At 42.5% G+C, this 24364-nt stretch overlaps 1 protein-coding gene across 1 annotated transcript in view; it reads right to left on the bottom strand.

Moving 5' to 3' along the window:
* DOCK5 (dedicator of cytokinesis 5) overlaps positions 1 to 24364 on the bottom strand; it is a 210948-nt gene that overhangs the window by 110226 nt on the left and 76358 nt on the right. The window contains exons 3-6 of the mRNA XM_057548308.1: positions 15126 to 15166; positions 9992 to 10047; positions 8142 to 8238; positions 4844 to 4962 (exon numbers count right to left, since the gene is read on the bottom strand). Of these exons, the coding sequence (XP_057404291.1) occupies positions 4844 to 4962; positions 8142 to 8238; positions 9992 to 10047; positions 15126 to 15166 (313 nt within the window). The remainder of the gene's footprint in view (positions 1 to 4843; positions 4963 to 8141; positions 8239 to 9991; positions 10048 to 15125; positions 15167 to 24364) is intronic.

Below are 24364 nucleotides of genomic sequence, written 5' to 3' on the forward strand. Positions count from 1 at the left end.
CCTACATTTTATGCTTTTAGCGTTTTCTGAATTGCCTCTTTCTCATCAGCCAGTCTTTAGAAAAACATAAATGAGACTTTTAAAAGCAAAGGTAAAACGACCCTGTTTTTTTTTCATTCAATTCCATAAAAAATGTTTCCAACTCATTGTCTTTCTGAGAAATTAAGCCCATAAAATTTTGCCTTTCAAAGCTCCCAGGCAGAAAGGGATCTTTTTTTCTTCTTGCAACCTATTTTTCTACTCCTAGTTAGTTTTTTTTTCCAATGTTTTTCTCATTTTAATTAAGATATTAGGTCTCATAATATGGTAAAGAAAGGGCTCCGAGACTCAGGGGATCCTCTATGAGACAGCGCTTTGTTTGGGGCATATATTCACAAGTTCTTGGTCTCAATTATATTAGACACTATCCAAAGCAATTTAATTATTGCCTGTCCATATCAGCCTGTTTTGCCAAGAGTTCCCCCCCAAGAAGGATGAAGATGGCCATTCTTTTCTGGTTCACTTTGCCAAATTAATTGTGAGTAGACACGCGGGAACACACCAGAGGAAGCAACTTTCCCATTTACTTTAAGGAAACAGGTTTTGTTGCCACATTCCTAAGATTGTTCTCCAGGGATGTTCCATGCAGTAGCTGGCCCCTGACACTTTTTGGATTCCTGGGGAAGCAAATGAGGACAGGTGAGGAGAAAATCAAGCTCTCCCCATTAACACCAGGAGCCAAGGACTCAGGTCTCCATCTTTCCTCCTTGTTACACCCAAGCCTGCCCATTACAGAGTGCCTTTTCTCCTGTCTCTAGCCTTCATTAATCTCAGTCTTTTTATACTAGCAGCCATGGTCACAGAATTCAGGAGAGCAAGGAATGTATTTAATAATTTCTTTGCTCCTCTCGGCAGAATAAGCCTGGGACACAGGAGCGACCGAAACACAAACTGTGACTGCTTGAACTTAAAATAACACTCTGGTTTCGGTTTGAGGAATAGCTACACAAAATAGAGAAATCTAAATATTCTTCTAACTAGACAGTAAGGATACGCCTGCATTTGCTTAGAATGTATCCCTCTTTTCTACCTGACGATCTTTGAGGTCTCACTTTTTACGTTTCTATTCTGGGTCTTTTTTTTTTTTAAAGAATTTCTAAAGAGAAGAAAAAAGGGAAAGGAAAAAAAAGAAACAGCTTTATCTTCAATAGTGGCAGAAATACAGAAGCCATGCTTTGAGTAATTGAGAAATTCTGAGGGCCACTGGGACAGCGGCACCAGCCCACTGGGTGTCAGAAGACCTCGATTCTATTCTTCACTTTCTTTCCCAAAGAATGCAGACCAGAGTCAAAAGGCTCTTTCTCTGGTCCTCCACCTCACCTCTCCCTCTGCAAAAGAATCAATATTTCCTCTGTTCACCAGCCTCTCCTCTTCCATGGTAAACCTTCTTTGCTGAAAGTACAGGGGACTCGGTCTCTATCTCTAATTCCATCACTAACTTGCTAAGTGACTTTGAGCAAATTACTCCCTCTGGGATATGCCCATCTGTAAAATCAGGGGACCAGCAATAAGATCCATTCCCAAGGATAAGCGTCTTCAAGTCTATGGCTGAGACAGTAAATTCAATTACTCCTCCAAGCAACTTCCTGATTAAATATATCTGACTTGGACCATCTCAGTCCTGATGTACTCACACAGTGGGGTGGCTCTATATCAAATTTCCCCCGTATATAGCTTTTCGCAATGAATCTCGTGTCTTTTCCGAGTATCTGGACCTCCCGGGAACCAGGATGGTTGGTCTCTTGGTCTTTCTGTGCCCTGTCCTGCGCTGACCCTTAGTTCTGGGAGGACATGAATCCACAGGGGGCCTGCCTCTCTTCCCATCCATCCTAGTGTTTTTGCTCTCTGTCAGCTAAAGGCTTGGCCTGACTAGCAAAAGCTTGATTTTTAAAGAAAAGATTCCAGTAAAAGACAGTTTTTGCCTCTGGAAGTAGTGCAGGAAATCCTGGAAGCCAGGCACCAAAGTCAGAGGAAAACAAAACTGGAAAAACACCCAAAGCGCCACCTCTGCTCTGTTCTGGCCATCGCCCCATCTCCTCCTGCCTCTCGTGAGAGACATGCACCAAAGCAGGGCTTGCAACTCACAGCTGAAATGCCCTGACACCAGGACGAAGCTTTCTATGGGAATTTTCTGTCCTTAGTAATAAGCGATCAGACACCGGTTTCAACCCTGAGATCAGCTTAATTACACTTCAGAGCATATGCTCCAGCAGCCAGTAATAACCACCAGTTCAAAAAGATTAGACTTGAGTAGCTTTAATCTGCCTGGATATGCAAAGATGGGATGAAAGGGCAATTCATGGTGTCCGGCAAGTCTCCCCACCCCCGCCTTGGTGACAGGCACTTTCTCTGCTCTAGATTTTTACAGGACTGTAGGCCAGCCCAAGGTTCTATTTTGCTCGTAAATTTTCAATGAGAGGAGATCAATCCTTTCAACGAACTGCATTTTAGCAATTAAGTTCACTTGATTCAACAAGATGTATTAACTACCTTCCACCATCAGGCTCTTCTGTAATCTCTTTTCCATAAGAAAATCGGATCAGGTTCAGTCTGCCGAACTTGTATGAACAAAACAGCCTCGCTGACCAAACCTCACCAAACCATTTCGCCCGCTGGAAGGTGAGAAACAGCACTTAATCTCAGGGTGAGGCATTAGAGAGTATGTTTATGATGACCAAACACCTCAGAATTCCTGGGACAGTCCCTCTTCCAAAAAGTCTTGTCCTGACGTCCCCACAAATATACTCCAACTTGTCAGTTTGCAAGACCTGATTTTTAGTTGAGAAAACAGGGTAAGTGTGATGTGGGGTGCAGATTTGTACGTATTCAAAAAGTATAATTGGGTTGTCACTGGAAAGGTAAACAGATATTACATCCATCCATCGTGTAGAAATCAATGCATAGGGGTCCGCCCTTCTAGCTGAGGCAACTCGCATGGCAGGGAAGAAGGAAAAGAAGCCAAGTTCAGCTCACTGGATCTACTTTTCACGGCTGGGGAAAACCGCAAGATCCTGAGAGGCAGCAGAAAAGAATGGATGGAATACTTAAAAACTATCCACCTAGCGTAGCTAAGTGACTCTAGGGTTGGAAGGGAGCCCACCGCGTAGGTAGCAGGCACACCCTTAAACTACCTCAGGGCAAAATTCCATGTGGATCTACTTCTAACACTTTTCAACATGAATCAGCTCTTTCCTGAAGCAGTGTAGTAAGGGGAGAGCCAGGGGCTATCACATTTTGACGACAATGTGCAGGCACTGTCCCAGGAATGTGACACAGATTCTTATTGAATTCTACAGCAAATCTGCAAGGCATCTGTAATATATAATTACCACTGAAGCCGAGGAAAGGAAAATTTAGGAGGTCAAAGGACTTGTCTTGGGCTGTAAAATCCTCTAGTGGTACACCCTGAACCAAAATCCCTGCCTGCAGAATCTGTGTTCTTTCTGCTTGGGTTTGCTTGTTTGTTTGCACTAACTATTATTGGGTTTCTTATTTTTTTCTGAATATAAAAGTGCATACCAAGTAAGGGAGCAAGTCAGAATTTTTTTTTTTTTTTTTTGGCCACGCGGCGCAGCCTGTGGGATCTTAGTTCCCCGACCAGGGATTGAACCTGGGCCCTCAGCAGTAAAAGCGTGGAGTCCTAACCTCTGAACCGCCAGGGAATTCCCAGCAAGTCAGAATTTAAGAATCAGCCGCCTTGAATTGGGCGATTGGGATTGACATGTATAAAGTGATGTGTATAAAATTGATGACTGATTAAAAAAAAAAAAAGAACCAGCCGCCTGTCTGACCCCAATGCCCCCAGTTTTGCCATTTCACCAGGCACCCACGTCCTCCTTCACAGTGTTCCCTCCTTTCCGGATCAAGCACTGAAAATGCCCGGTAAATAGGTTCCAATGGAGGATCAGCAGTGCAGGCAAAGCTTGTCAGAAACTGCGGTGCAGTTGCACGCAGCACCGGCGTGCTTCCCTTTTCCTTTCTGGAACGATCCCTGCCTCTTGGACTGGAACCTAAGCTAAGGAGGCTCACTATCTATGGGGAGAAACACACAGACTAACTACTGAGTGCTCAAGGCCGCTCCGCCTAAGACCACAACACAAGACAAAGGAAGTGACCTTGGATAAGGGGGGACTGGGAAGGGAGCTTCAGAGTCTCCCAGTCGGGTCAGAGGGACGGCGGTGAGCCAGGCTGCCCCGAGGGAGGACGTCCAGGGCCGCGACTGTTTCCAGCTAAGACATCAAGACTCTCATGCTCACGTTTGCAGAGTCCTTGATGGTCTGCCTGCACGATGATTTCTTTTTATACCCTCACAACTCTATGGAGTAAACAAGGCAGATTTTACATCATTTTAACAGATGGGCAAAATCCAGCAGACACTTGGAGACTTCAAGCACTTCGTCCAAAACCAGAGTCAGTTAGGGCAGGGCCTGGGTGAGAAACCATGCCTCCTAATTTCTAGTCCCCTGTCTGTCCCCTACAGCTTGCTTCTTCTCCAAAGCATACAGGAAAGATAATAAATTCATAAATAATACTAATATAACAAAGAGAAAAAAGGAACGTGCAGGAATTACCATTTCTTCTTTCTACTCTGGATGGGTGGGTTCCTCTCTCCTTGGCATGGCCGCCATATCCCCACTTTAAAACATATTTATGGTAATTTCACAAGCTTACGGTATGACTGCTGAAAAGAAATCACAGCTATACAAATATCTTTCCCTTCTAGAATAATGACCTGTGTCTACATGGCTGGGCTTAACCTGGTTAGTGGATTGCATTTTCCTCTCACTTAAGACTCTGTACCTACCTCCTAAATTTCTCATGAACTGAGACTGAAAAGAAGAGAACTAAGAAATGTGCTGTAGAGAAAGGCGGAGGCTCTAAGATGTCTTTAAAGACACCAAACACAATGCCTGGTTTCATAATCTGTGGGAGAAAATGCATGAGAGATAAAAGTACTGATGTAGATTAGGCAAACCTGTATTCATCTTTACACAGACTGAAGGAACTTACACACAGAATCAGAAAGCAAACACCGATAAAAATGTGTGTGGGGGGCTTCCCTGGTGGCGCAGTGGTTAAGAATCCGCCTGCTAATGCAGGGGACACGGGTTCGAGCCCTGGTCCGGGAAGATCTCACATGCCGCAGAGCAACTCAGCCCGTGCGCCACAACTACTGAGCCTGCGCTCTACAGCCCGTGCGCTACAACTACTGAGTCCGCGCATCACAACTACTGAGCCTACGCGCCACAACTACCAAAGCCTGTGTGCCTAGAACCTGTGCTCCGCAGCAAGAGAAGCCACCGCAATGAGAAGCCCGCACACCGTAACGAAGAGTAGCCCCCACTCGCCACAACTAGAGAAAGCCCGCGCGCAGCAACAAAGACCCAGTGCAGTCAAAAATAAATAAATTTATTTTTTTTAAAAAAAGTGTGTGTGTCTGTGTGTGTGTACGTGCGCATGTCTCGGGGTGGGGGGGTGATTGAAACCTACAGATCTGGGTTCCCTTAACTTTTTTCCCAGTGAATCATATTTAAGGCTTGCTACTTTTTTTAATATATATTTATTTATTTATCTAGGCTGCGCCAGGTCTTAGTTGCAGCATGCAGGATCTTCATTGCAGCATGTTTATTTGCGGCACGTAGGCTCTTAGTTGCGGCATGTGGGATCTAGTTCCCCGACCAAGGATCGAACCTGGGCCCCCCTGGATTGGGAGCGTAGAGTCTTACCCACTGGACCACCAGGGAAGCCCCAAGGCTGGCTACTTTGACATACAGATTTTTGAGAAAGCATTTCAGAAATTCTGCCTGAAGTGAACTGTCAATGCTTTAGGAAGGGACAGGGAAAAAAATGAAGAAAGCCAAGATTTCCATTTGAAATGGATCATTTCTGAATGGGTGAGCATGCTATCAAAAGCAGGAGCAGATTCTCAGCCCCATCAACTGATTAAGATCACCACAATGAATGCCTTTTAATTAACCAATAGCAGCTATAAGACATCTAAAAAATAACTCACAATAATAAAACAATTATTTTATGAGACGTCAAGATTAAGATGGGAAATGTGCTGCCCCCCTCCGAGAGGAGGGTGGAATTTTCTTTCTTTTTTTTTTTTTTTTTAACTTAGAACTCAATTCTGCTATTAAATAGTGGACCTTCCACATAGGAAATCCTCAACCAGAGCTTAAAAGATTTTGGAAGCCCAAATACATGAATCATATTTCTTCCTCTCTGGCTCACTTATTTCTCATTCCTAGTCAATAGCAGACTTGGCACAGTTATCTGTGGACACGTACTAGACACAGATCATGAGCTAAGCACAAGAGTTGTGTTTTAGCAAGAAGAAAAGTCTAGCTCATTCATACTCTCCACTCTTGTAGATTATAGCTATAAGAACCTCATTTCCCAGTACTTATTAGCTAATATATTTTTCACCACTCGCCAATTTCCAGAGAGACTATGTTAAGGAACTAACCCATCCATCAACCTTGTTACATCCACCACTAACCAATCAATTAACCGGAACCAGAGAGTGCTTTCAATAGAAGGACAAGAAGATCGATGTAGGCCAAAGGGCTTAAAACAGCATCTCTCCCCGAGCTCGTGATTTAAGAATTTACAGGTTAGCTCTCTCCTCGATGAAACATAAAGAGATCAAAAGATCACTTGCATTACAAGGCACTGTGCCTCAGGGGCCAGATGGAAGTGCTCCCATAGTCCAGAAGGAAACATTATGGATTGGTGTGTTTAGAGATGCATTATGAAGAAAAAAGGACTTCAGTGGGGCCTTGAAGGATGGGCAGGCAGAGAAAAATCACGTGCTTTTCCACAGAAGGGGTTGGTGATTTCCATTGCTGTGCTCCACCCTGGGAAACCAAAGCCCTGGGAAATGAAATATCTTATACTAACTGCTAGAAGTTATGCTAGAATGAGTTTTGATTCCTGTTTTTAGTATGAGGGTCTAGAGTGAGGTGCTCCCAGTTACTTAGTAAGATTGGCTTTTGAGAGTTAAAATGTAGAATCAATATATGACTGAAAAAAACTTAGATGAACTAAGCCACATAAGGAAAGAGACTGGCTCCCAGGCATTGAGTCGAGTCCTGACTGATCTCATTCACACATTGGGCCAGGGAATATATCAGTACATTCATAGGCATTCTTAGTCAGCCATGGAAGCCTGGAAGATGCCTACAGAAGGCAAGACCTAATGATGCCTACCCACAAGGTCTCCAGGAAAGAGGAAACTTTAGAAAACAGTGTCTGTGCGTTCCAGTGTTTGAGAAAGGAGCTTCCTAAAGTGGACACGGGTGCAGGCTTGCTGCCGCCAGACTCAGAGTTCTGGGTCTCCTGCAAGGTGGCTGTCCCAGGTGTTCTCAGCCTGATAATATTATGAAGTGCTAGATTTACCTTGCCTTGATTGCAAACCCACACACAAAACTTGTGATTATGGTTTATCAGGGAGAGAATGTGCTGGTTCCTGTGTCACTTCCCACTGACCTGGCATATCTTATTAGCATCCTAAGGTCAAACCATTGTTGTGAGAAACAGTACTATGAGTTGGCCTCAAAAAGAAGACTCTTCAGAGCATGGTTTAATGTGATTCATGTTTCAGCATCGGCAAGGTACACAGAAGGTAGAGAGTGCACCCTCATAGGAGCCCTCATGGGGCTGAGCACTGAAACAGTGACAAATGTCTATTCACTGGGATACACACAGAGGCTAAGAGCATGTCCCTCAATTTCCCCATTGATAAACTGGTAATAATTACAGCTACCTTATAGGAGTGTTATGAGGATTAATAGTTCCTGGCACTTAGTAGGGACGATGTGTTTGCAGTTCTTATTATTCTTATAACTTTACAATCAGCATGTCAGCTGGGAAAATACTGACCTAATGATTATGCCCACCTCCTCCACCACCCACATCATCAACCGCTCTATGTGGTGAAAATGGGAATCTGCTGTTTATCAGCCATTGCGCCGCCCAGGTAAGATACACCCACCCCACACAGAGAGCTAATGAGTGGCCGATCCCTTGCAGCAGAACAGACGGGCTGAGGGCCCAGGAATACTGCCACAGGCTCCAAGCACCAGGGGCAAACTCACCACATAGAGCTTGCGCCAGATGACCGCCCATTCCCGCAGTGTCGAGGTGAGCTCCTGTACCAGTGGGAGCTCCCCGGGAATCACAGTCTCGTGCTGCCTAAAGAGAACAGACAGATGCTCCCTTCACTCTGGGTGGATCACCGTGGCTTTTCTTGATGGAGGTCCTGATCCCCACAACTCAAAGATGGGAATGGGCTGGTTGGGCTTCAACCAAAAACAACCTTGTCCATTTAGGGAAGGTTTGGGTAGAGAATTTTTATCACATCAAGCAGCTGAGAAAAGAGAAAGAGCTTAACACACCACGATTCTCGAAATGAATGGGTATAGAGCCCAGCCTCTATCTCCCCATTCTGGATCTTTACAGGAGCCTCAAATACCGACCAGGCTGGCTGCAGCAATTGCCAGGGATGGAAGCCCAAATCCAGTACTTTCGCTGGTTCTGCCAAGCAGCCATTTCATTAGGGAGGGTGGGTGGGTGGAGAAGTGTTCATGGCACAAGGGTCCTGGGGCTTGGAGCCTCACACAGGACCTGCTGTGGGACTGAGGTGGGACCCTCTTTTGCAGTGGTACTAGGTTTGCTTCTCATCTGCTGTCTCACTGCACAGAAAACGTACGTATACCCAAATCCTCACTTACAGCAGACTTTTAACAAGGCAAACCCGACACTCATGCACATAAATCCCGTCTGGTATTTTTATGATTAGCAAAAGGAGAAAAGGAGAGAGCGAAAGCAAGCAAACAAATGGGGATTAGTGGTGGGATTGCTAGGCGTAAATAAGAATACAAGACACCCCGTTAGGTTTGGATTTCAGATAGATTAAAATAATTTTTAAGCATAAGTATGTCTCAGGAAATACCTGAGACATGCATGTAAAAAATTACTTGTTATCTGAATTTCAAATTTAACTGGGCATCCTGCATTTTACCTGGCAACACTAGTTGGTGGGAATATGCCCCCAACCCTGCCCTTCCACCAACGTGGCTGTAAGTGACCCTGGAGGCTGCCTAGGAATGAGAAAGAAGATTCTCCAGGAGGGCAAGACACCTGCTTTTCAGCCCTGATTATGTGTGAATTTGGGCACGTCTCCATCTCCGTCTATAAAACGAGGGTGCAGAACTGACGGCTGAGAATGATCTCTGCAGCTGTTAGCCAGAGTGCCTCTGTGACCCACTCCACACTCTCTAACGGCCCTGGGATTCCTTCTCCAGGCTCTCTTTATTCCCTCCTTAACTCTCCTGCCCGCTGGCTCACCAGCTAAGTGGATTTTCTCTGCAGAGCGCATTCACACACATTAGTTAGTTCATAATTTCATATCAAGTTCATGACCTACGTGGGGACAGATTTGTTTTCTCTGATTTGCAGGGGGAAAGCCCCAGGTACACTGACTTGTCCAAGGTTCAGAGCTGAATAGTGCAGGGTGTTGTATGCTCACCTATCATCCCCCAAGGTTCCCAAACAGGCAGCTCTCAGGTCTTAAGGGCCAAAGAGCACCAAATATTCATGTGCGTGCACGCTAATGTGCGCACGCGCGCGCATACACACACACGCACGCACACACACACACACACGTGCACGCTATCAGTGAGCAGCCAGTGCAAGAGGAAAGTAAAGGCCCTCTCCGTTCATTATCTGTCTTTACTGTTCTGGGGAAGGAATAAGTATCAAAAAAGAAGACAGAAGAAGGAAGGATGTCAGGAAAAAGTTTTCATTCATTTCCCTTTCATCCGAGAAGTGGAATTGATGAGCTGAGACAATAATGCACAAAATGATATTTTCTGACTTCATAAAATCTATAAGGATATTTTACATCTTCCTCACCTGTTAGGAGTCTTCCTACGTTAGAACTTACCCACGGTCTTCCACAGTGGCCTCTTTCAAATGGATATACGTTTCAGGGAAAATACCCTACGGAGAGAAGAACTTGGGTTATGTGGCCGTAAAACTCTCAGCCCAAAGTAAAGAGCACAGACAGCAGCAAGGATGCGTGGGGGAGGGGAAAGGACCCCTGGACAACAGCTACAGTTTGCAGTCAAGGTTGCGGGACATCAATTACATCACCTGCCTACCTAAATGAAAGCAAGGCTGCAACACTGAAAAGGTATAAATTAATCCTTGGGTTCAGCGAGCATAAAATAAATGCTCTGTAAATGACCAGGCACACATGCCCGGGTCAGCTCAGAGCTGCCATAATGGTAAAGTATTTAATAGTGAGATCCTAAAACCCCTCCAGGTCCTACATGCCATGATATGCTTCCCTTAAAGGGTTTCATATAATTAGTGAGATGGAGGGCTATGTACTTAGTGGCCCGTAAAATTATAGTGATTTTCTAGAGTCATTCCCCTCAGCACTTTCACTTAAACAAAATGCATGGAATCAATTAGGACTCATTATCTGGTTATTTTTAGCACTTTTCAGTCTCAAGTTGCTCTCCATTCTATGTCCCTAAGAGGCAATTCGTCGTCAGTATTGTGACATTGCCTGTGGGAAAACTAAGCCCAGAAAGACCTAAGAGAAACACTGGAAAGTGGTGGGTAGAAACTGCAGAACTGAAGATTAGATCTAACCAACGGGAAGCAAGCCACGGATGTGAGTTTTCTTAAAAGCCAAAAGCTTCTGTTATTCAACCACATGATATGCCCATCAATAAACAGAGACACTGCCATCTAGAAAAGCACTGCTGGTCCCTGTTGTATGGTACTTTTCAGGCCAGACCAGGAGAAGCAGAAGAAGCTGTTCAACAGGCCCCATTGGCTCAACTGCTCATAGCCCTGAGGCTGTAGAAGTGCGACCACGTGGACACCCAGTGTCAGGGGAGACTGGCCACAAGGATGGGAGAGGGATAGCTCGCTCCCTGGGAGACTGGGTCAGAGATGCGTGTGTACCCAGTGATCCTTAATCCATTCAGAGCCAGAAAACGAGTGCATTTCAACCCGGGTTGGTCTTGCGTCTAGTTTTATGTGCTATGTTTATCTGAGCAATTCTCTCCTTTCTCTCTTTTAATCCTTTGCCAATAAAACAGGAAACAGCAAGAAAATTTGAGGCTACGCTGCTCCCAGCATTGGTGATGACAAGGTGGATCCCGCCACTGCTTGAGTCAGAAGCAAAATGGCCATCCTTTCCCGCCAGGCAGGAAGAGCCAAAAAAAAGTACAGACATACCCACCCTTCCTCGCTCTGAGAAACGGGCAGGTGTGGGGCATATGAGTGAGAAAGCATTATCCCAATCTTGTTACTGATGAAGACCCAGAACACACACAGAGACAAGGTAACACCGACCTCTTTCATTATAGGGACAGGATTTGCAGTGATTTTGGAAAACCCATCAAAGAGTTAAATACAAACAAAAATTCAATGTGTGTGTAATTCCTTTTGGGCCAGATGAACGGGGTTCTGAAGCTCCAGATCTGTCCTTAGGATGCCTAAGAAACCTTGGGTGTTTCTTCTATCCGCTAGGTTGAGGTAAATGTTTTGTTGACGACGATCTTTGTGGAGAACCAGGCTTGGCTGCCCAGCACTCACCTTGGTGACGGGATGCTGAGTGAAATAAGCCAGACACAGAAGGACAATTACTGTCTGATCTCACTTGTATGAGATCATACAAGTGTATGTAGTCAAATTCATAGGGACAGAAGTAGAACGGGGGTTAACAGGGGCTGGAGGAGGGAGGAAGGGGAAGTTTGTGTTTAATGCATACAGAGTTTCAGTTTGGGATAATGAAAAAGTTCTAGAGTTGGATCGTGGTATGGTTGCACAACAATGCGAATGTACTTAATACCCCTGAACCGTACATTTTAGAAGAGTTCAAGTAGTAATTTTTTTATCAAGTATATTTTACTACAATAAAAAAGTTGTCCGGAACTCATAAAAAGGGGGAGCGTTGAAACCACTCAAAGTAGCAGTTATCAGGAGCCATATTTGCAGGTTAAAATAAGATGTAACACTGCTGGTCCCATGGACTATCCTGGCAGAAGGTTTTTCAAATCAAGAAGATAAAGGACCAATTAACTGTTTCATACATCTATAATCTGATGACTGGTCTCCTAATAACTGGGAGAAATCCAAAATAGAAACATTCGTAATACAAGTGGCTTATTTTGTGATGTCTAAGCAGATCATAAGCAGATAATTTATATTGGGTATACAGACATGATGATTTTCATATTAAGAGAGTATCTATTTTGTTGTATTTTCACTCTGTTACTTGCAGGCATCATCTTTCCATGATAACATATGTCCACTTACAGCCATTTAATTGCTCTGGTAAATCTGAGGCTGTAGGCCTTTTCCTGCACCATTCTGACACACAGAAAGCCAGAATAAACCTAGGTAATACATTTCTGATTTACAGCCTATCTCTCAGTTTTGCTTGTGCTTTCTCAATGCAACCTACCCACTTGAGGGGGAAAAAAAAAATGAACTAATGATTTTCCAGATATTGCCCTTATCCATAATTCCATAATCCTGCCAGGATCAATAATCAGTTTCTGCAAAGCTCTTGGCTTCTTCCATTTGTAAAGCCACTAGCATGTTTTATCACCACTCTAACCGGTTAGGTCTGCTTGTAAATAACACCAAAAATTTCCATTAAAACAATAGGCTTTTCAAATAGCTCTTCCCCTAAAGACTGGCAAACAAGGAAATAGCATTAGGAATACCATTTCAACTAGGCTGGATTCCCTAATGAAGGGGTGTCAAAGTTGAGCATAATTCATGACAGCTGACTTGGAATTCCCTGCTTTTCCTGGATCTCTCTACTAGAAAGATATTTCAACTTATAAGTCAACAAGAAAATGCATGGCCCTTGTTTGTACTATTATTTCACTGAATTACAAAGTTTAGTTACCAAGAACTAAGAAAAGCTCTTACTGAAATAATTCTTTTCAAGAGTGAGATTGAAAGTTTAAAAGGGTTTCAAAAAAAATTTAAAACACACCGAGACCTTGTCATTTAGATCTTAGTGAAGCACCCCATCCACCCACTTTGCAAAGCAGACAACAGTTGGATTCTGATGTATCACAGGATGCCTTAGAGATGCTCCGAAAAGATTCTTACAGACTGTAGACTCTCTGAAAGGGAAAACTGTGGTCTGGGGCCTTGTTTCAACACAATTCACATTCACCAGTTAAAAAATTCCCTTTGATCTTAAAGTTCATATGATCTTATCTGAGAGTGGATTTTTGTTTATGTTTTCAAATTAACTTTTTTTTTTAAAGGATTGGTAATTAAGTGACATAAGTATTGCTGCTCTTGAAGAAATTTAGAACTTCAAAATTGTTCACTCTATTCATGCTTTGAAAAATAACTACACCTCCATAATTATGAGTAAAATAAACACTATACGGTTAAACCCAAACCAAGAAGCAGAGGGGGCTGTAAACTATAGGTTCTCTAGTTAACAAGCATCCCAGGAGAAAAGGTCTTCTGCTTTGGTCCTATCATGCTCTCATTCACGCCACAACGTCTGCTATCTTAGGTCCTTATATGAAAGCCTGGGGAAACTAAAGTCAGCAAGAGATTATTCATTTAATCAAATAATTTATAATTATTTTCATTATAATTAAGCTGAAAATGAAGACATGGGGCACAAGCATCTCACTGTGGGTAGAAAAATTCAGCATCAGGATTTGGGGAGGGATAAAAGGATCAAAATTGTGGGAGTTGATACCTGCATTAAAAGCAAATATGCCTTTATTTTGGTAGGTTATTAAATTGTCAGAGTTAATAAACTGTGTGTGTACACACACATGTGCAAATACTGAGTGTTACCTGAGAGTCAACAACATAGAAAGCTTGAGTAGGACAGTCCTGTTTTTTGGGTTTTTTTGGCTGTACCACGCAGCACATGGGATCTTAGTTCCCTGACCAGGAATCGAACCCAAGCCTGCTGCATTGGAGGCACAGAGCCTTAACCACTGGACCACCAGGGAAGTCCAGGACAGTCCTGGTTTTAAATGGCCCTATACCTTGTGGGAAAGTGTTTTTCTGGGCCCGTAGCTCTTTTGAGACTGTGTTCTAGCATCACTTCTGTATTGTGCCATATTTGAAGAGTAAAACCTGTGGATTTGTGAGGGGTTTTTTTGTTTTTGTTTTTTTTACTTAGCTGTTGATAAATTCTGAAATGTTTCTCTCACCCCTCCCAATTCACTATTTTGCATGTGAACTAACTGTGAAATAGTACGACCCTATCCACTTTGTTCTTTTCAAAAGAAAGTGCTGACAGGCTATGCTGTCCCAGCGTGCAGTGTCACAGGAAAAGCGCTGACCTGACCTAAAATAAACTGAGGGGGTATTAACCTCACTCACAGATTTTCTTTAGCTTGATGATTAGCAGCTTTGGCACTGCCAAAAGGAACCCACGAGGGTCAGTAATTTTCAAACTCTTTGCCCATGATGAGACAGCAACCCAGAACTACTATCATAAAATATAATGAAAAATACATAAAATACTGTAAAATATATACCTAACACAAAAGTTTCCTGAAACACTACTTACCGTCGCATTCTATTCTCTTTCTATTTTTCAGTGTTGTTTTTAAGAAAATGTTGGTTATAACCCACTCTACTGATTTCAGTTTGAAAACTACTACTCTGGTTTAACCATTTTTTAATAAAGGAAAGAGTCAAGTGGAAATGGGGAGACCCTTTGGTTCTGGGATTTCAGCACTGGAACTAAAGGATAAAGGGAGAAGCCCGGGTCCCCCCGCAAAACAGAGCAATGTCCCTGTGTGACCCTGCGGCTCAGCTTGAGGGAACCAGGAGCAAGAAGTCCGCAGAGGCCCTACCTAGGGTGTCAAATTCACCCCCGGCCTTTATCCTTGAGTTGGCTGGTGGGAAATATGGCCAAGGTCAGAGAATTTGCTTTCAAATCTAAAGACTAGCCGTCAAAGAGAAAGCAAACTAGGTCTACAGACAGCAGATAATGGAATCAGATACGACCACACAAAACTAGCACACAGATTTCAAACTAAAACAATAAGCCATACCTTTTTAGATTTATTTTGGAGGGTATATCCTCTGTACCAACCTGTCAGGGTAGAAGAGAACACAAAATCTTTTGTTATCTGGGACAATATAAAGACATTAGCAATATACGTCCTCATCTTGTTAGGATACTGGGATGGAATCCAGGAGACATTTAGCAGACAATATGAGCATTCTGGTTTATTATGCAATAAAAATCTAGATCTATTTCAGAGCTTTATTCTCTTGATAACTAAAGGATTTAAAATTCACTTAGAACCATGCCTCGTCCCTACTCCTTTGGAGAAAGGATAGAGCAACAAAAAAAAACAAGACAAAAGGCAGCCCAACCTCTCAACACCTTAATACCTCCCAGCATTCAATGAATGTTGTTGTATAAATGAATATGAACTCTCATCCATTCATATACATTCTGAAAGTCAACTTATACTATTACAATAGATTATACTATTAAAATAGATATTTAAAAATAATTTTTATATATTCTCGCTTTCTCTCCTACTCCCACTTCCCTCCTCCCCAAGTTCCCAGGTTAAGAACCAATATTCTGGAACAATTTTAAATTGGAGTAGCAAACCTTATATATATAAATATTTACACCTAAAAACAAACTGAAATAAATAATGAAACAACATTTTAAACAATTCTTGGCAATGCTACAATACCCCCTACAATGAAAAGATTTTATGTGTTTGCTTAATGAGGCTTTAAGTAAAGTCTTTAACTTCCTTTTAAAAATTCCGATCAATACACATATTCCTATGGACGTTTTCCCACCCTCTATCTTATAAAGGGAGTATACAATCTAATCTGTCCATAAACAGATACTGTATACAAAATATTTATTGAACAGCTACTATAGGTAATTCACTGTAATAACTTTCCTCACTCCCCATGCCCATGAGGCATCAGTGTGGTCATCTTGCTTAAGTAAACGCTGTTGTCCGTGGTCCAGATGTGTAAAGTAGGCATACACACACAGTGAGCAGACGCAGTCTGTACTGAAAACTTTAGGCATCGGGGCTTCCCTGGTGGTGCAGTGGTTGAGAATCTGCCTGCCAATGCAGGGGACACGGGTTCGAGCCCTGGTCTGAGAAGATCCCACATGCCGCGGAGCAACTAGGCCCGTGAGCCACAGCTACTGAGCCTGCGCGTCTGGAGCCTGTGCTCCGCAACAAGAGAGGCCGCAATAGTGAGAGGCCCGCGCACCGCGATCAAGAGTGGCCCCCACTTGCCGCAACAAGAGAAGGCCCTTGCACAGAGGCGAAGACCCAACACAGCCATAAATAAATCAATCAATAAATAAATAAAATTAAAAAAAGAAAACTTTAGGCATCATATTTCTGGACAGAACTATTATATAACTGGAAAATATACACACACTCCAATGTTCATAGCAGCACTACTTACAATAGCCAAGACATGGAAACAACCTAAATGTCCACCAACAAATGAATGGATAAAGAAAATGTGGTACATATATACAGTGGACTACTACTCAGCCATAATGCAGTAACATGGATGGACCTAAAGATGATCATACTAAGTTATATGCAGAATCTAAAATACGACACAAATAAACCTATCTACAAAACAGAAACAGACTCACAGACATAGAGAGCAGACTTGTGGTTGACAAGGGGGAGGGGGATGGGGGGGTGACAGATTGGGAGTTTGGGATTAGCAGATGCAAACTACTATATATATAGAATGGATAAACAACAAGGTCCTACTGTATAGCACAGGGAACTATATCCGATATCCTGTAATAAACTATAATGGAAAAGAATACAAAAAAGAACATATATAACTGAATCACTGTGCTGTAGACCAGAAGCTAACACAACATTGTAAATCAACTACACTTCAGTAAAAAAATAAATTAAAAAAATATTTCAGGCAGCTGTTAATAGCATTCTAGAACTCTCTTGTAATTTGTTCTATATAAAATCATCCAACACTGGACATGCAATCTATTTTGGATATGTTAAAGCAGAGAGTTGAATTTACCTTCTTTGAGCATGGATTTATTAATATTTTCACAAATTTTAAACTGTCAGTATTCACACATGTTAAGGATTTTGCTATTTTTTACCAGTTAGAATGGGGTATTATGCTGTGAACTGGTTATAGGTTTGCATCAAGGCCCATGGTTGACAAAAAGATATCTGAACAGGAAAACACTGCTCCCAATTTAAGATGCCAAAATGCACGCAAGATCCAGTTATACCCACACCAAACAATTCTCCCAGGCCTCAAGAGTCTTCACCCATCTATACACACTTGCTTGGTTCTGCTAACATGTGAAAATGACTTTTGCGGGACTTCCCTGGTGGTGCAGTGGTTAAGAATCCGCCTGCCAATGCAGGGGACACGGGTCCGAGCCCTGGTCCGGGAAGATCCCACATGCCGCGGAGCAGCTAAGCCCGTGCGACACAGGTACTGAGCCTGCACTCTAGAGCCCGCGAGCCACAACTACTGAGCCCGCAAGCCGCAACTACTGAAGCCCACGTGCCTAGAGCCCGTGCTCTGCAACAAGAGAAGCCACGGCAATGAGAAGCCCGCGCACCGCAACTAGAGAAAGCCCGCGCACCGCAATGGAGACCCAACACAGCCAAAAAAATAAAATAAAATAAAATAAACTTATTAAAAAAAAGGAAAATGACTTTTGCGTGAATAAATGGCTTCAACTCCATCCTGGGCTGGGAAGGGGGAGGCAAGCTGAGAAACAAGACTTTAGTCTCTTTCAAGCAGTTTTCATCTCTCTATGTCCTATAAACCCAAGATGTTACAACACAGACTGGGTCCACTTTCAGAGGGGAATTTATCTGTACTTTTGTCAATAATGTTTTTGCACAGCTATCCATCACAGAATTATACTTCCGAAATCTGTCGTTTTTGAAAACTTTTTTTTTTTTTTACCTCCTATTTTTTACCTCAAAGTCTTCTCTAGAATTGTGGTGTGTGCATAACCCCTATCTAAAGGCTCAAAATTACCACGCTGAATTTTACAAAAGTGAATGCTCACGTTCCTTGGCATTAGGTAGTAGCAGAACACTGTCTATTTCTGGAGTTTTCATCATAGACTGTCAGGACTCCATAAATTCAATAGCTTAAATGCAAGGGATTAGTAATAGTCCAAGAGTAGGTTTGCTCATTTCCACATTACCAACCGGGGTTGTGATACAAGCAAGAACATGATTTTCCAATTAATCCCAACATTTAAAGCAAGATAATTACAGTTAAATATGGTATGCTACTGAATGCATATCAACAAGCAGCTATAATCAATGAGTTGTGTGAACTGGTCAGAATCTCAGATGCTTTCTTAAGTTAGAAACTGAAGGAAATGGTGGGGGGATGGTGAGTCCAGACGACTAGTCTCACTTATAATTAGGTGAAATGACCGTCTCAAAAAAGTAAGCTTCCAGCAACCATGTGGAACATCAAAAGTGATTCTACACTAAGGGTTGCTCTTTGGTTCAGGAAAAGTCATTTCTGTTTTCCTGGGACTGCCCCATTCCAGAATAAAAATCTGGCCTCTCCAATTTAAAAATATCAGAGAGTCCCTAATTCCACTGTCAAAGTCGCTTACTTTATCTCGTTTCTCAGATCACCTCCATCAGCCAAGACTCCATCACCTGCTCCATTTCACCTCACATGTCCAGATGCATCTCTGGCCACTGCCCACTTTCTGGCTCCCACAGGACAGGTCCCTTACTCAGCTCCTCGCCCCCTCTACATGCAACCATTCAACAAATATTTGTCAAGCACTAGTTTAGATACCACGATGCAGTGGAGAGCAAGAGTCATCATGAAGATTACACTCTAATGTAAAATACATACATATATAGATAGATAGATGATGATCTCAGAGAATGACAGTGCTAGGAAGAAGCACTCAAGGAGAGCACATGGCAGAAAATGCTTAGTAAACATGGGACATGATGTCACATAAGGTGACCAAGGAAAGGCCACTGTGAGAAGCTAAATGGAACCAGTCACGAAAGAGGAGACAGCAACAAGAAGGTGGTCAGAGGGAGGCATGATTCTGGGCCCTGACTGCCTATTAGACTCAAAATACCCATGCCTGGGCCACATCCCCAAATACTCTGATTTAACTGGACTCAGGTGGGGCCCATGCTTCTAAAAAGTTCCCCTGGTGTTGCTACCGTGCACCACACACATAGGTATCATGGACCATGGAGGAACTGGGGTTTTAGCCTAAGCACAAGGGGAATCCCGTGGAAGGTTCTAAATGACATCATGCCTCACGCTTTTAAAAGATCACGCTGGCTGCTCTATAAGAATGGATTGTCGGGGCTTCCCTGGTGGCGCAGTGGTTGAGAATCTGCCTGCTAATGCAGGGGACACGGGTTCGAGCCCTGGTCTGGGAAGATCCCACATGCCACGGAGCAGCTGGGCCCGTGAGCCACAGCTGCTGAGCCTGCGCGTCTGGAGCCTGTGCCCCGCGACGGGAGGGGCCGCGATAGAGAAAGGCCCGCGCACCGCGATGAAGAGCGGTCCCCGCACCGCGATGAAGAGTGGCCCCCGCTTGCCGCAACTGGAGAAAGCCCTCGCACGAACCGAAGACCCAACACAGCCAAAAATAAATAAATAAATAAATAAGAAAATCCTTTAAAAAAAAAAAAAAAAAAAGAATGGATTGTCGAGGTGAGACACAGTGGAGAAAGGACACCAGTGAGGAGACTGGCAGGTACAACGAAAACGGGGAGAGATGAAAAGATGGAGGACCTATTTTGAATCGATAAGAGTTGCTCACGATTTAGCTGGGACTAGCCATTAACTGGGGGAGGAAAGGCAAATACTCAAGGGTACTTAGGTCTTGGGTGTAAGCAAATGAGTGGACAGTATTCTTCTTTGGTAGGAGAAGACTGAAAAAAGAAAAACACTGGGGAATAGGAGACAAGAGTCAGGAGACCTATTTGGTCTTCTGCTTCCCATCCTGAACAAGTGAGCCCTGAGCTATTCGGTGGGATGGGGCAACTTAGGCATCTGCAAAGGTGTGGGTGGGAGGCTCCACACGGGACCAGGCTGGCATGGGCTGTCAGAGCCCAAGCAGAACAAGGTATGCATCCATGTGGGCGTGTGGGGCTCACATGGGGCATTAGAGCCTGAGTGGTGTGAGGAGAAGGCCATCCACACAGGACTTGGGGCGGGGGTGGGCTGCCACGGGTTATCAGAGGTGAGGAAGCCATCCACGTGGGAGAAGGTGGTAATGAAGATGGGGAGGGGTTACATGCGGGGGAATTGATCAAGTATGCAAACATATTAGAAGTAGTGGAAGCCAGGCTTCCTGCTGTCACAGAAGGGAGTTACAAGTACAGAAAGAGAAAAAAACTGGAATGAACTCTGTGACGCTGAGTTGGAATTGAAGGTATCCCCATGTACTCATGACTTTCAAAATGCGTACAGAGGTCAAAATTCATAGAGGTGTTAATCTATATTTATACACACATGCATATTAGCCCTAGCTCTGCTGAAATACCTATTTAGTTTCTATTTTTCTGGCCCTGATACAGCTGATGGAGATCTCAGAAAGAAGCCCTGGAACTGGCCCAGACAGCATCCAGACCAAACTGAAGCCAGAGGACAGAGGATTCCATGAGGAACAAATCCAAGGAAAAAAACGGAACTGTGAAATTATCTCATTTGTCTGAACATATTAGAGGGAGGCAAATGATTTTGTCAGAAAGTCTGGCTATGAAATAGAGGTAGGTCCCCAGAGAACCGAGAAAAAAGAAATAACACCTCTAGAAAAACCTATTATTCAAGAAAGGAAATGTTATCAAGGTACATGGATAGGTTCTGCTTGCTTATACCCCATGGGCACAATAATCTAAATAATAACTATTTTTAAAAAAACAAAAAAATTATGAAATATCTATATTGGGAGAGCTCCATTAGGGACAAATATGTATATGTGTGCTTGGTGAGGAGTATAAGAGAAGAAAATCCTTACCTTCCATAAAGAGCAGTGAATAAATAAAAATAAAAATGGAAATAGCAAGTAATAGAGGCATGTTATTTAGAAACGAAAAAGGCATATATCACAAAATTGGCTGAAGGAGCTGAAAATGGAATCAGAAACCAAGAGGAATTGCAAAAGGACTGTTGTTTTTCATTATAAACTTTATAGAAATGACTTCACTTTTAAAACTATATCATTTATGACAATGACAAAATTTTTTAAAAATACACTGCATACACTTCTTGGTAAGCCAGGACTAGGCAAAGGCACAAAATAGGGAAAGAAAATAGATCAAGGTTGAGGGTGGCGCGGATTTGACTACAAAGGGACACAGGAGAATTCTGGGGGGCTGACAGAATTGTCCTATCTCTGGATTGGGGTGGTGTTTCACAATTGCATGCATTTGTCAAAAAGTCTGCTGAACTACACTCAATGGGTGAATTTTACTTAATGTAAATGATACTTAAAAAAAAGACATGAGATACTATTATACACCCACCAGAATAGCTAAATTTAAAAATGACTGGATATGGCTAATTGTAACTCTCTTACATTACTGGAAGTTTCTTTTAAGATACACATGACCTATGATCCAGAAATATCCCCACACTCCTAAGTATTTCCTCAAGATCAATGAAAACCTGTGTCTATAAGAATACTTTATGAGAATACTTATCAAAGCATTCTTAATAGCCCAAAACTGGAACCCGTCAAAATGTACATCAATAGAGTATCAACAAACTGTGGATATTCATGTAATGGAATATTAGTTGGCGATAAAATGGAATGAACTACAGTTATAAGCAACATCATGGGTGAACCTAAAAAACATTATGTTGAATAAGAGAAACCAAACACAACAGACACGCATAATTCCATTTATATAAAGTTGAAGAGCAGACAAACTAATCAATCCATGGTGATCTAAATTAGAACAGTAGGTGTTTTTTGGGAGTGGGAATTATATGGAAGAAGGTGATAGGGAACTTTCTGGAGCACAGGAAATATTCTATATCTTGACTTGAGTATTAGGCACATGTGGTACATTCATTTGTTAAAACTCCTTGAATTGTATACCTAAGATGAGTGCATTTCACTGTATATACATTTTACTGCAATTTCTAAAAACCATGACAAATGTACACTAGCAAATGAACATGATGAAGTATCCAACTCAAAGTGACACAGAATTCAACCATAAAGGCATTGCTCAAATATTACTGAATATTTTTGTTGGAAACTACCTTGAAACCAGTTTGAGTCACATGTGAAAAATCAGAGCCTTTACTCCAATTTCTCCACTGCTTTTACTTTGTTTTGTGCCTCCCCAATGACAGTATTAATCTTACTCACTTTGTGCTCCAAAACTGATTCTGAACGAGTCCTGCTATTTCCAAAAGTTCAACACACATTGGAGATTCATTTATTCATTCAACAAACAGATGCTTAGGAGAGCAAGACCTACAACATCTCCATTCTTCTTGGTCTTGTTTTATAACAGGAAGAGAAAAACATATACATGTGAACACACAAGGCTATGAATAAAGTCATTTCATAAAGGGCTAAAAGTTATGAAGGAAGGAGTGACAATGCACCCCAGTGTTCACTGCAGCACTATTTACAATAGCCAAGATGTGCCTAAATGTCCATCGACAGAAGAATGGATAAAGAAGATGTGGTATTTATATACAATGTAATACTACTCAGCCATAAAAAAGAATGAAATAATGCCATTTGCAGCAACACGGATGGACCTAGATATTATCATACTAAGTGAGGTAAGTTAGACAGAGAAAGACAAATATCACATGCATGCAGAATCTAAAACAACAATGCAAATGAACTTATTTACAAAAACAGAAACAGACTCACAGACTTAGAAAACAAACTTATGGTTACCAAAGGGGAAAGGTTGGAGGGAGGGATAAATTAGGAGTTTGGGATTAACATTACATACTACTATATATAAAATAGATAACCAACAAGGGCCTACTATATATCCCAGGGAACTCTACTCAATATTTTATAATAACCTATAAGGGAAAGGAATCTGAAAAAAGAATAAATACATACGTAAGTATATGTATGTTTAAATGAATCACTTTGCTGTACACCTGAAACTAAGACAGCACTGTAAATCAACAATACTTCGAGTAAAAAAAAAAAAGAGTGACAAGTGGAGGTGGGGTTACTTCAGTGTATGTGGTTAGAAAATTCTCTTTGCGGACAAGCAACTGGAGCTGAAGATTCACATTGCTAATGTGGTCACTCATTTATTATACATAAAAACATTTATTCAACCCCAGCCGCCAGACACTGTCTTCAAGGGAGAAGGAAATAGATCGTAAACAAATAATGAAATACAAAAGGCCCTTTTTCTTTTAACATCTTTATTGAAGTATAATTGTTTTACAATGGTGTGTTAGTTTCTGCGGTATAACAAAGTGAATCAGCTATACATATACATACATCCCCATGTCCTCCCTCTTGCGTCTCCCTCCCACCCTCCCTATCCCAACCCTCTAGGTGAACACAAAGCACCGAGCTGATCCCCCTGTGCTATGCGGCTACAAAAGGCCCTTTAATGGTAATGCTTGGAGACACTGGCACACAAAGGGAGGGGTATGAATATGCTGAAGGCAATTACTGACCGGGACTCTGAAGATCTTTTTGAACCATAAAAGCACCATTTAGATGTGTAAGGCATGGAGCATTTTGCAAAATCTCTCCTCATTTTGCAGTCCCAGGATAAATTTGTTTCCTCTCCGCCCCCTCCATCAATAAATTATTTTTTTATTATGGTAAATTATATATAACATAAAATTTAACATTTTAACCATTTTTAAGTATACAGTTCATTGGCATTAAACACATTCACACTGTTGTGCAATCATAAATAAATAACTTTTGACTTCCCGGGAATTAAAGGCAAGAAACAGATGGGGAGCCGTTGTTTCTATGCACCCTCACTGTGTGTGTGTCAGGGGAGGGTCCATAAAGGAGAAGCAGGTGCTAAATCCTGTTGTTTTTTTAAGTGTCACTGGCCTGGTAGCTCCCTGGGTGAAGCACAGTTAATTAGGCCAAGGTCAAAGTTCCATCCCTCGTGGACCAGGTAAGCCTGTCAGGTTTCCATGGCCACAGCCTGCCCTCCCATCCCCAGTAAGTGTCCCTCGGAGAGATGGCTGAGGTCCCTCCCTCTAGGGAAGCTGGGAAGTAGCCACACTGGGTGCAAACCCCTCCCGGGACAGC

Source organism: Balaenoptera acutorostrata, chromosome 6 (genome assembly GCF_949987535.1).
Source record: "Balaenoptera acutorostrata chromosome 6, mBalAcu1.1, whole genome shotgun sequence".
Lineage (NCBI taxonomy): Eukaryota > Metazoa > Chordata > Mammalia > Artiodactyla > Balaenopteridae > Balaenoptera > Balaenoptera acutorostrata.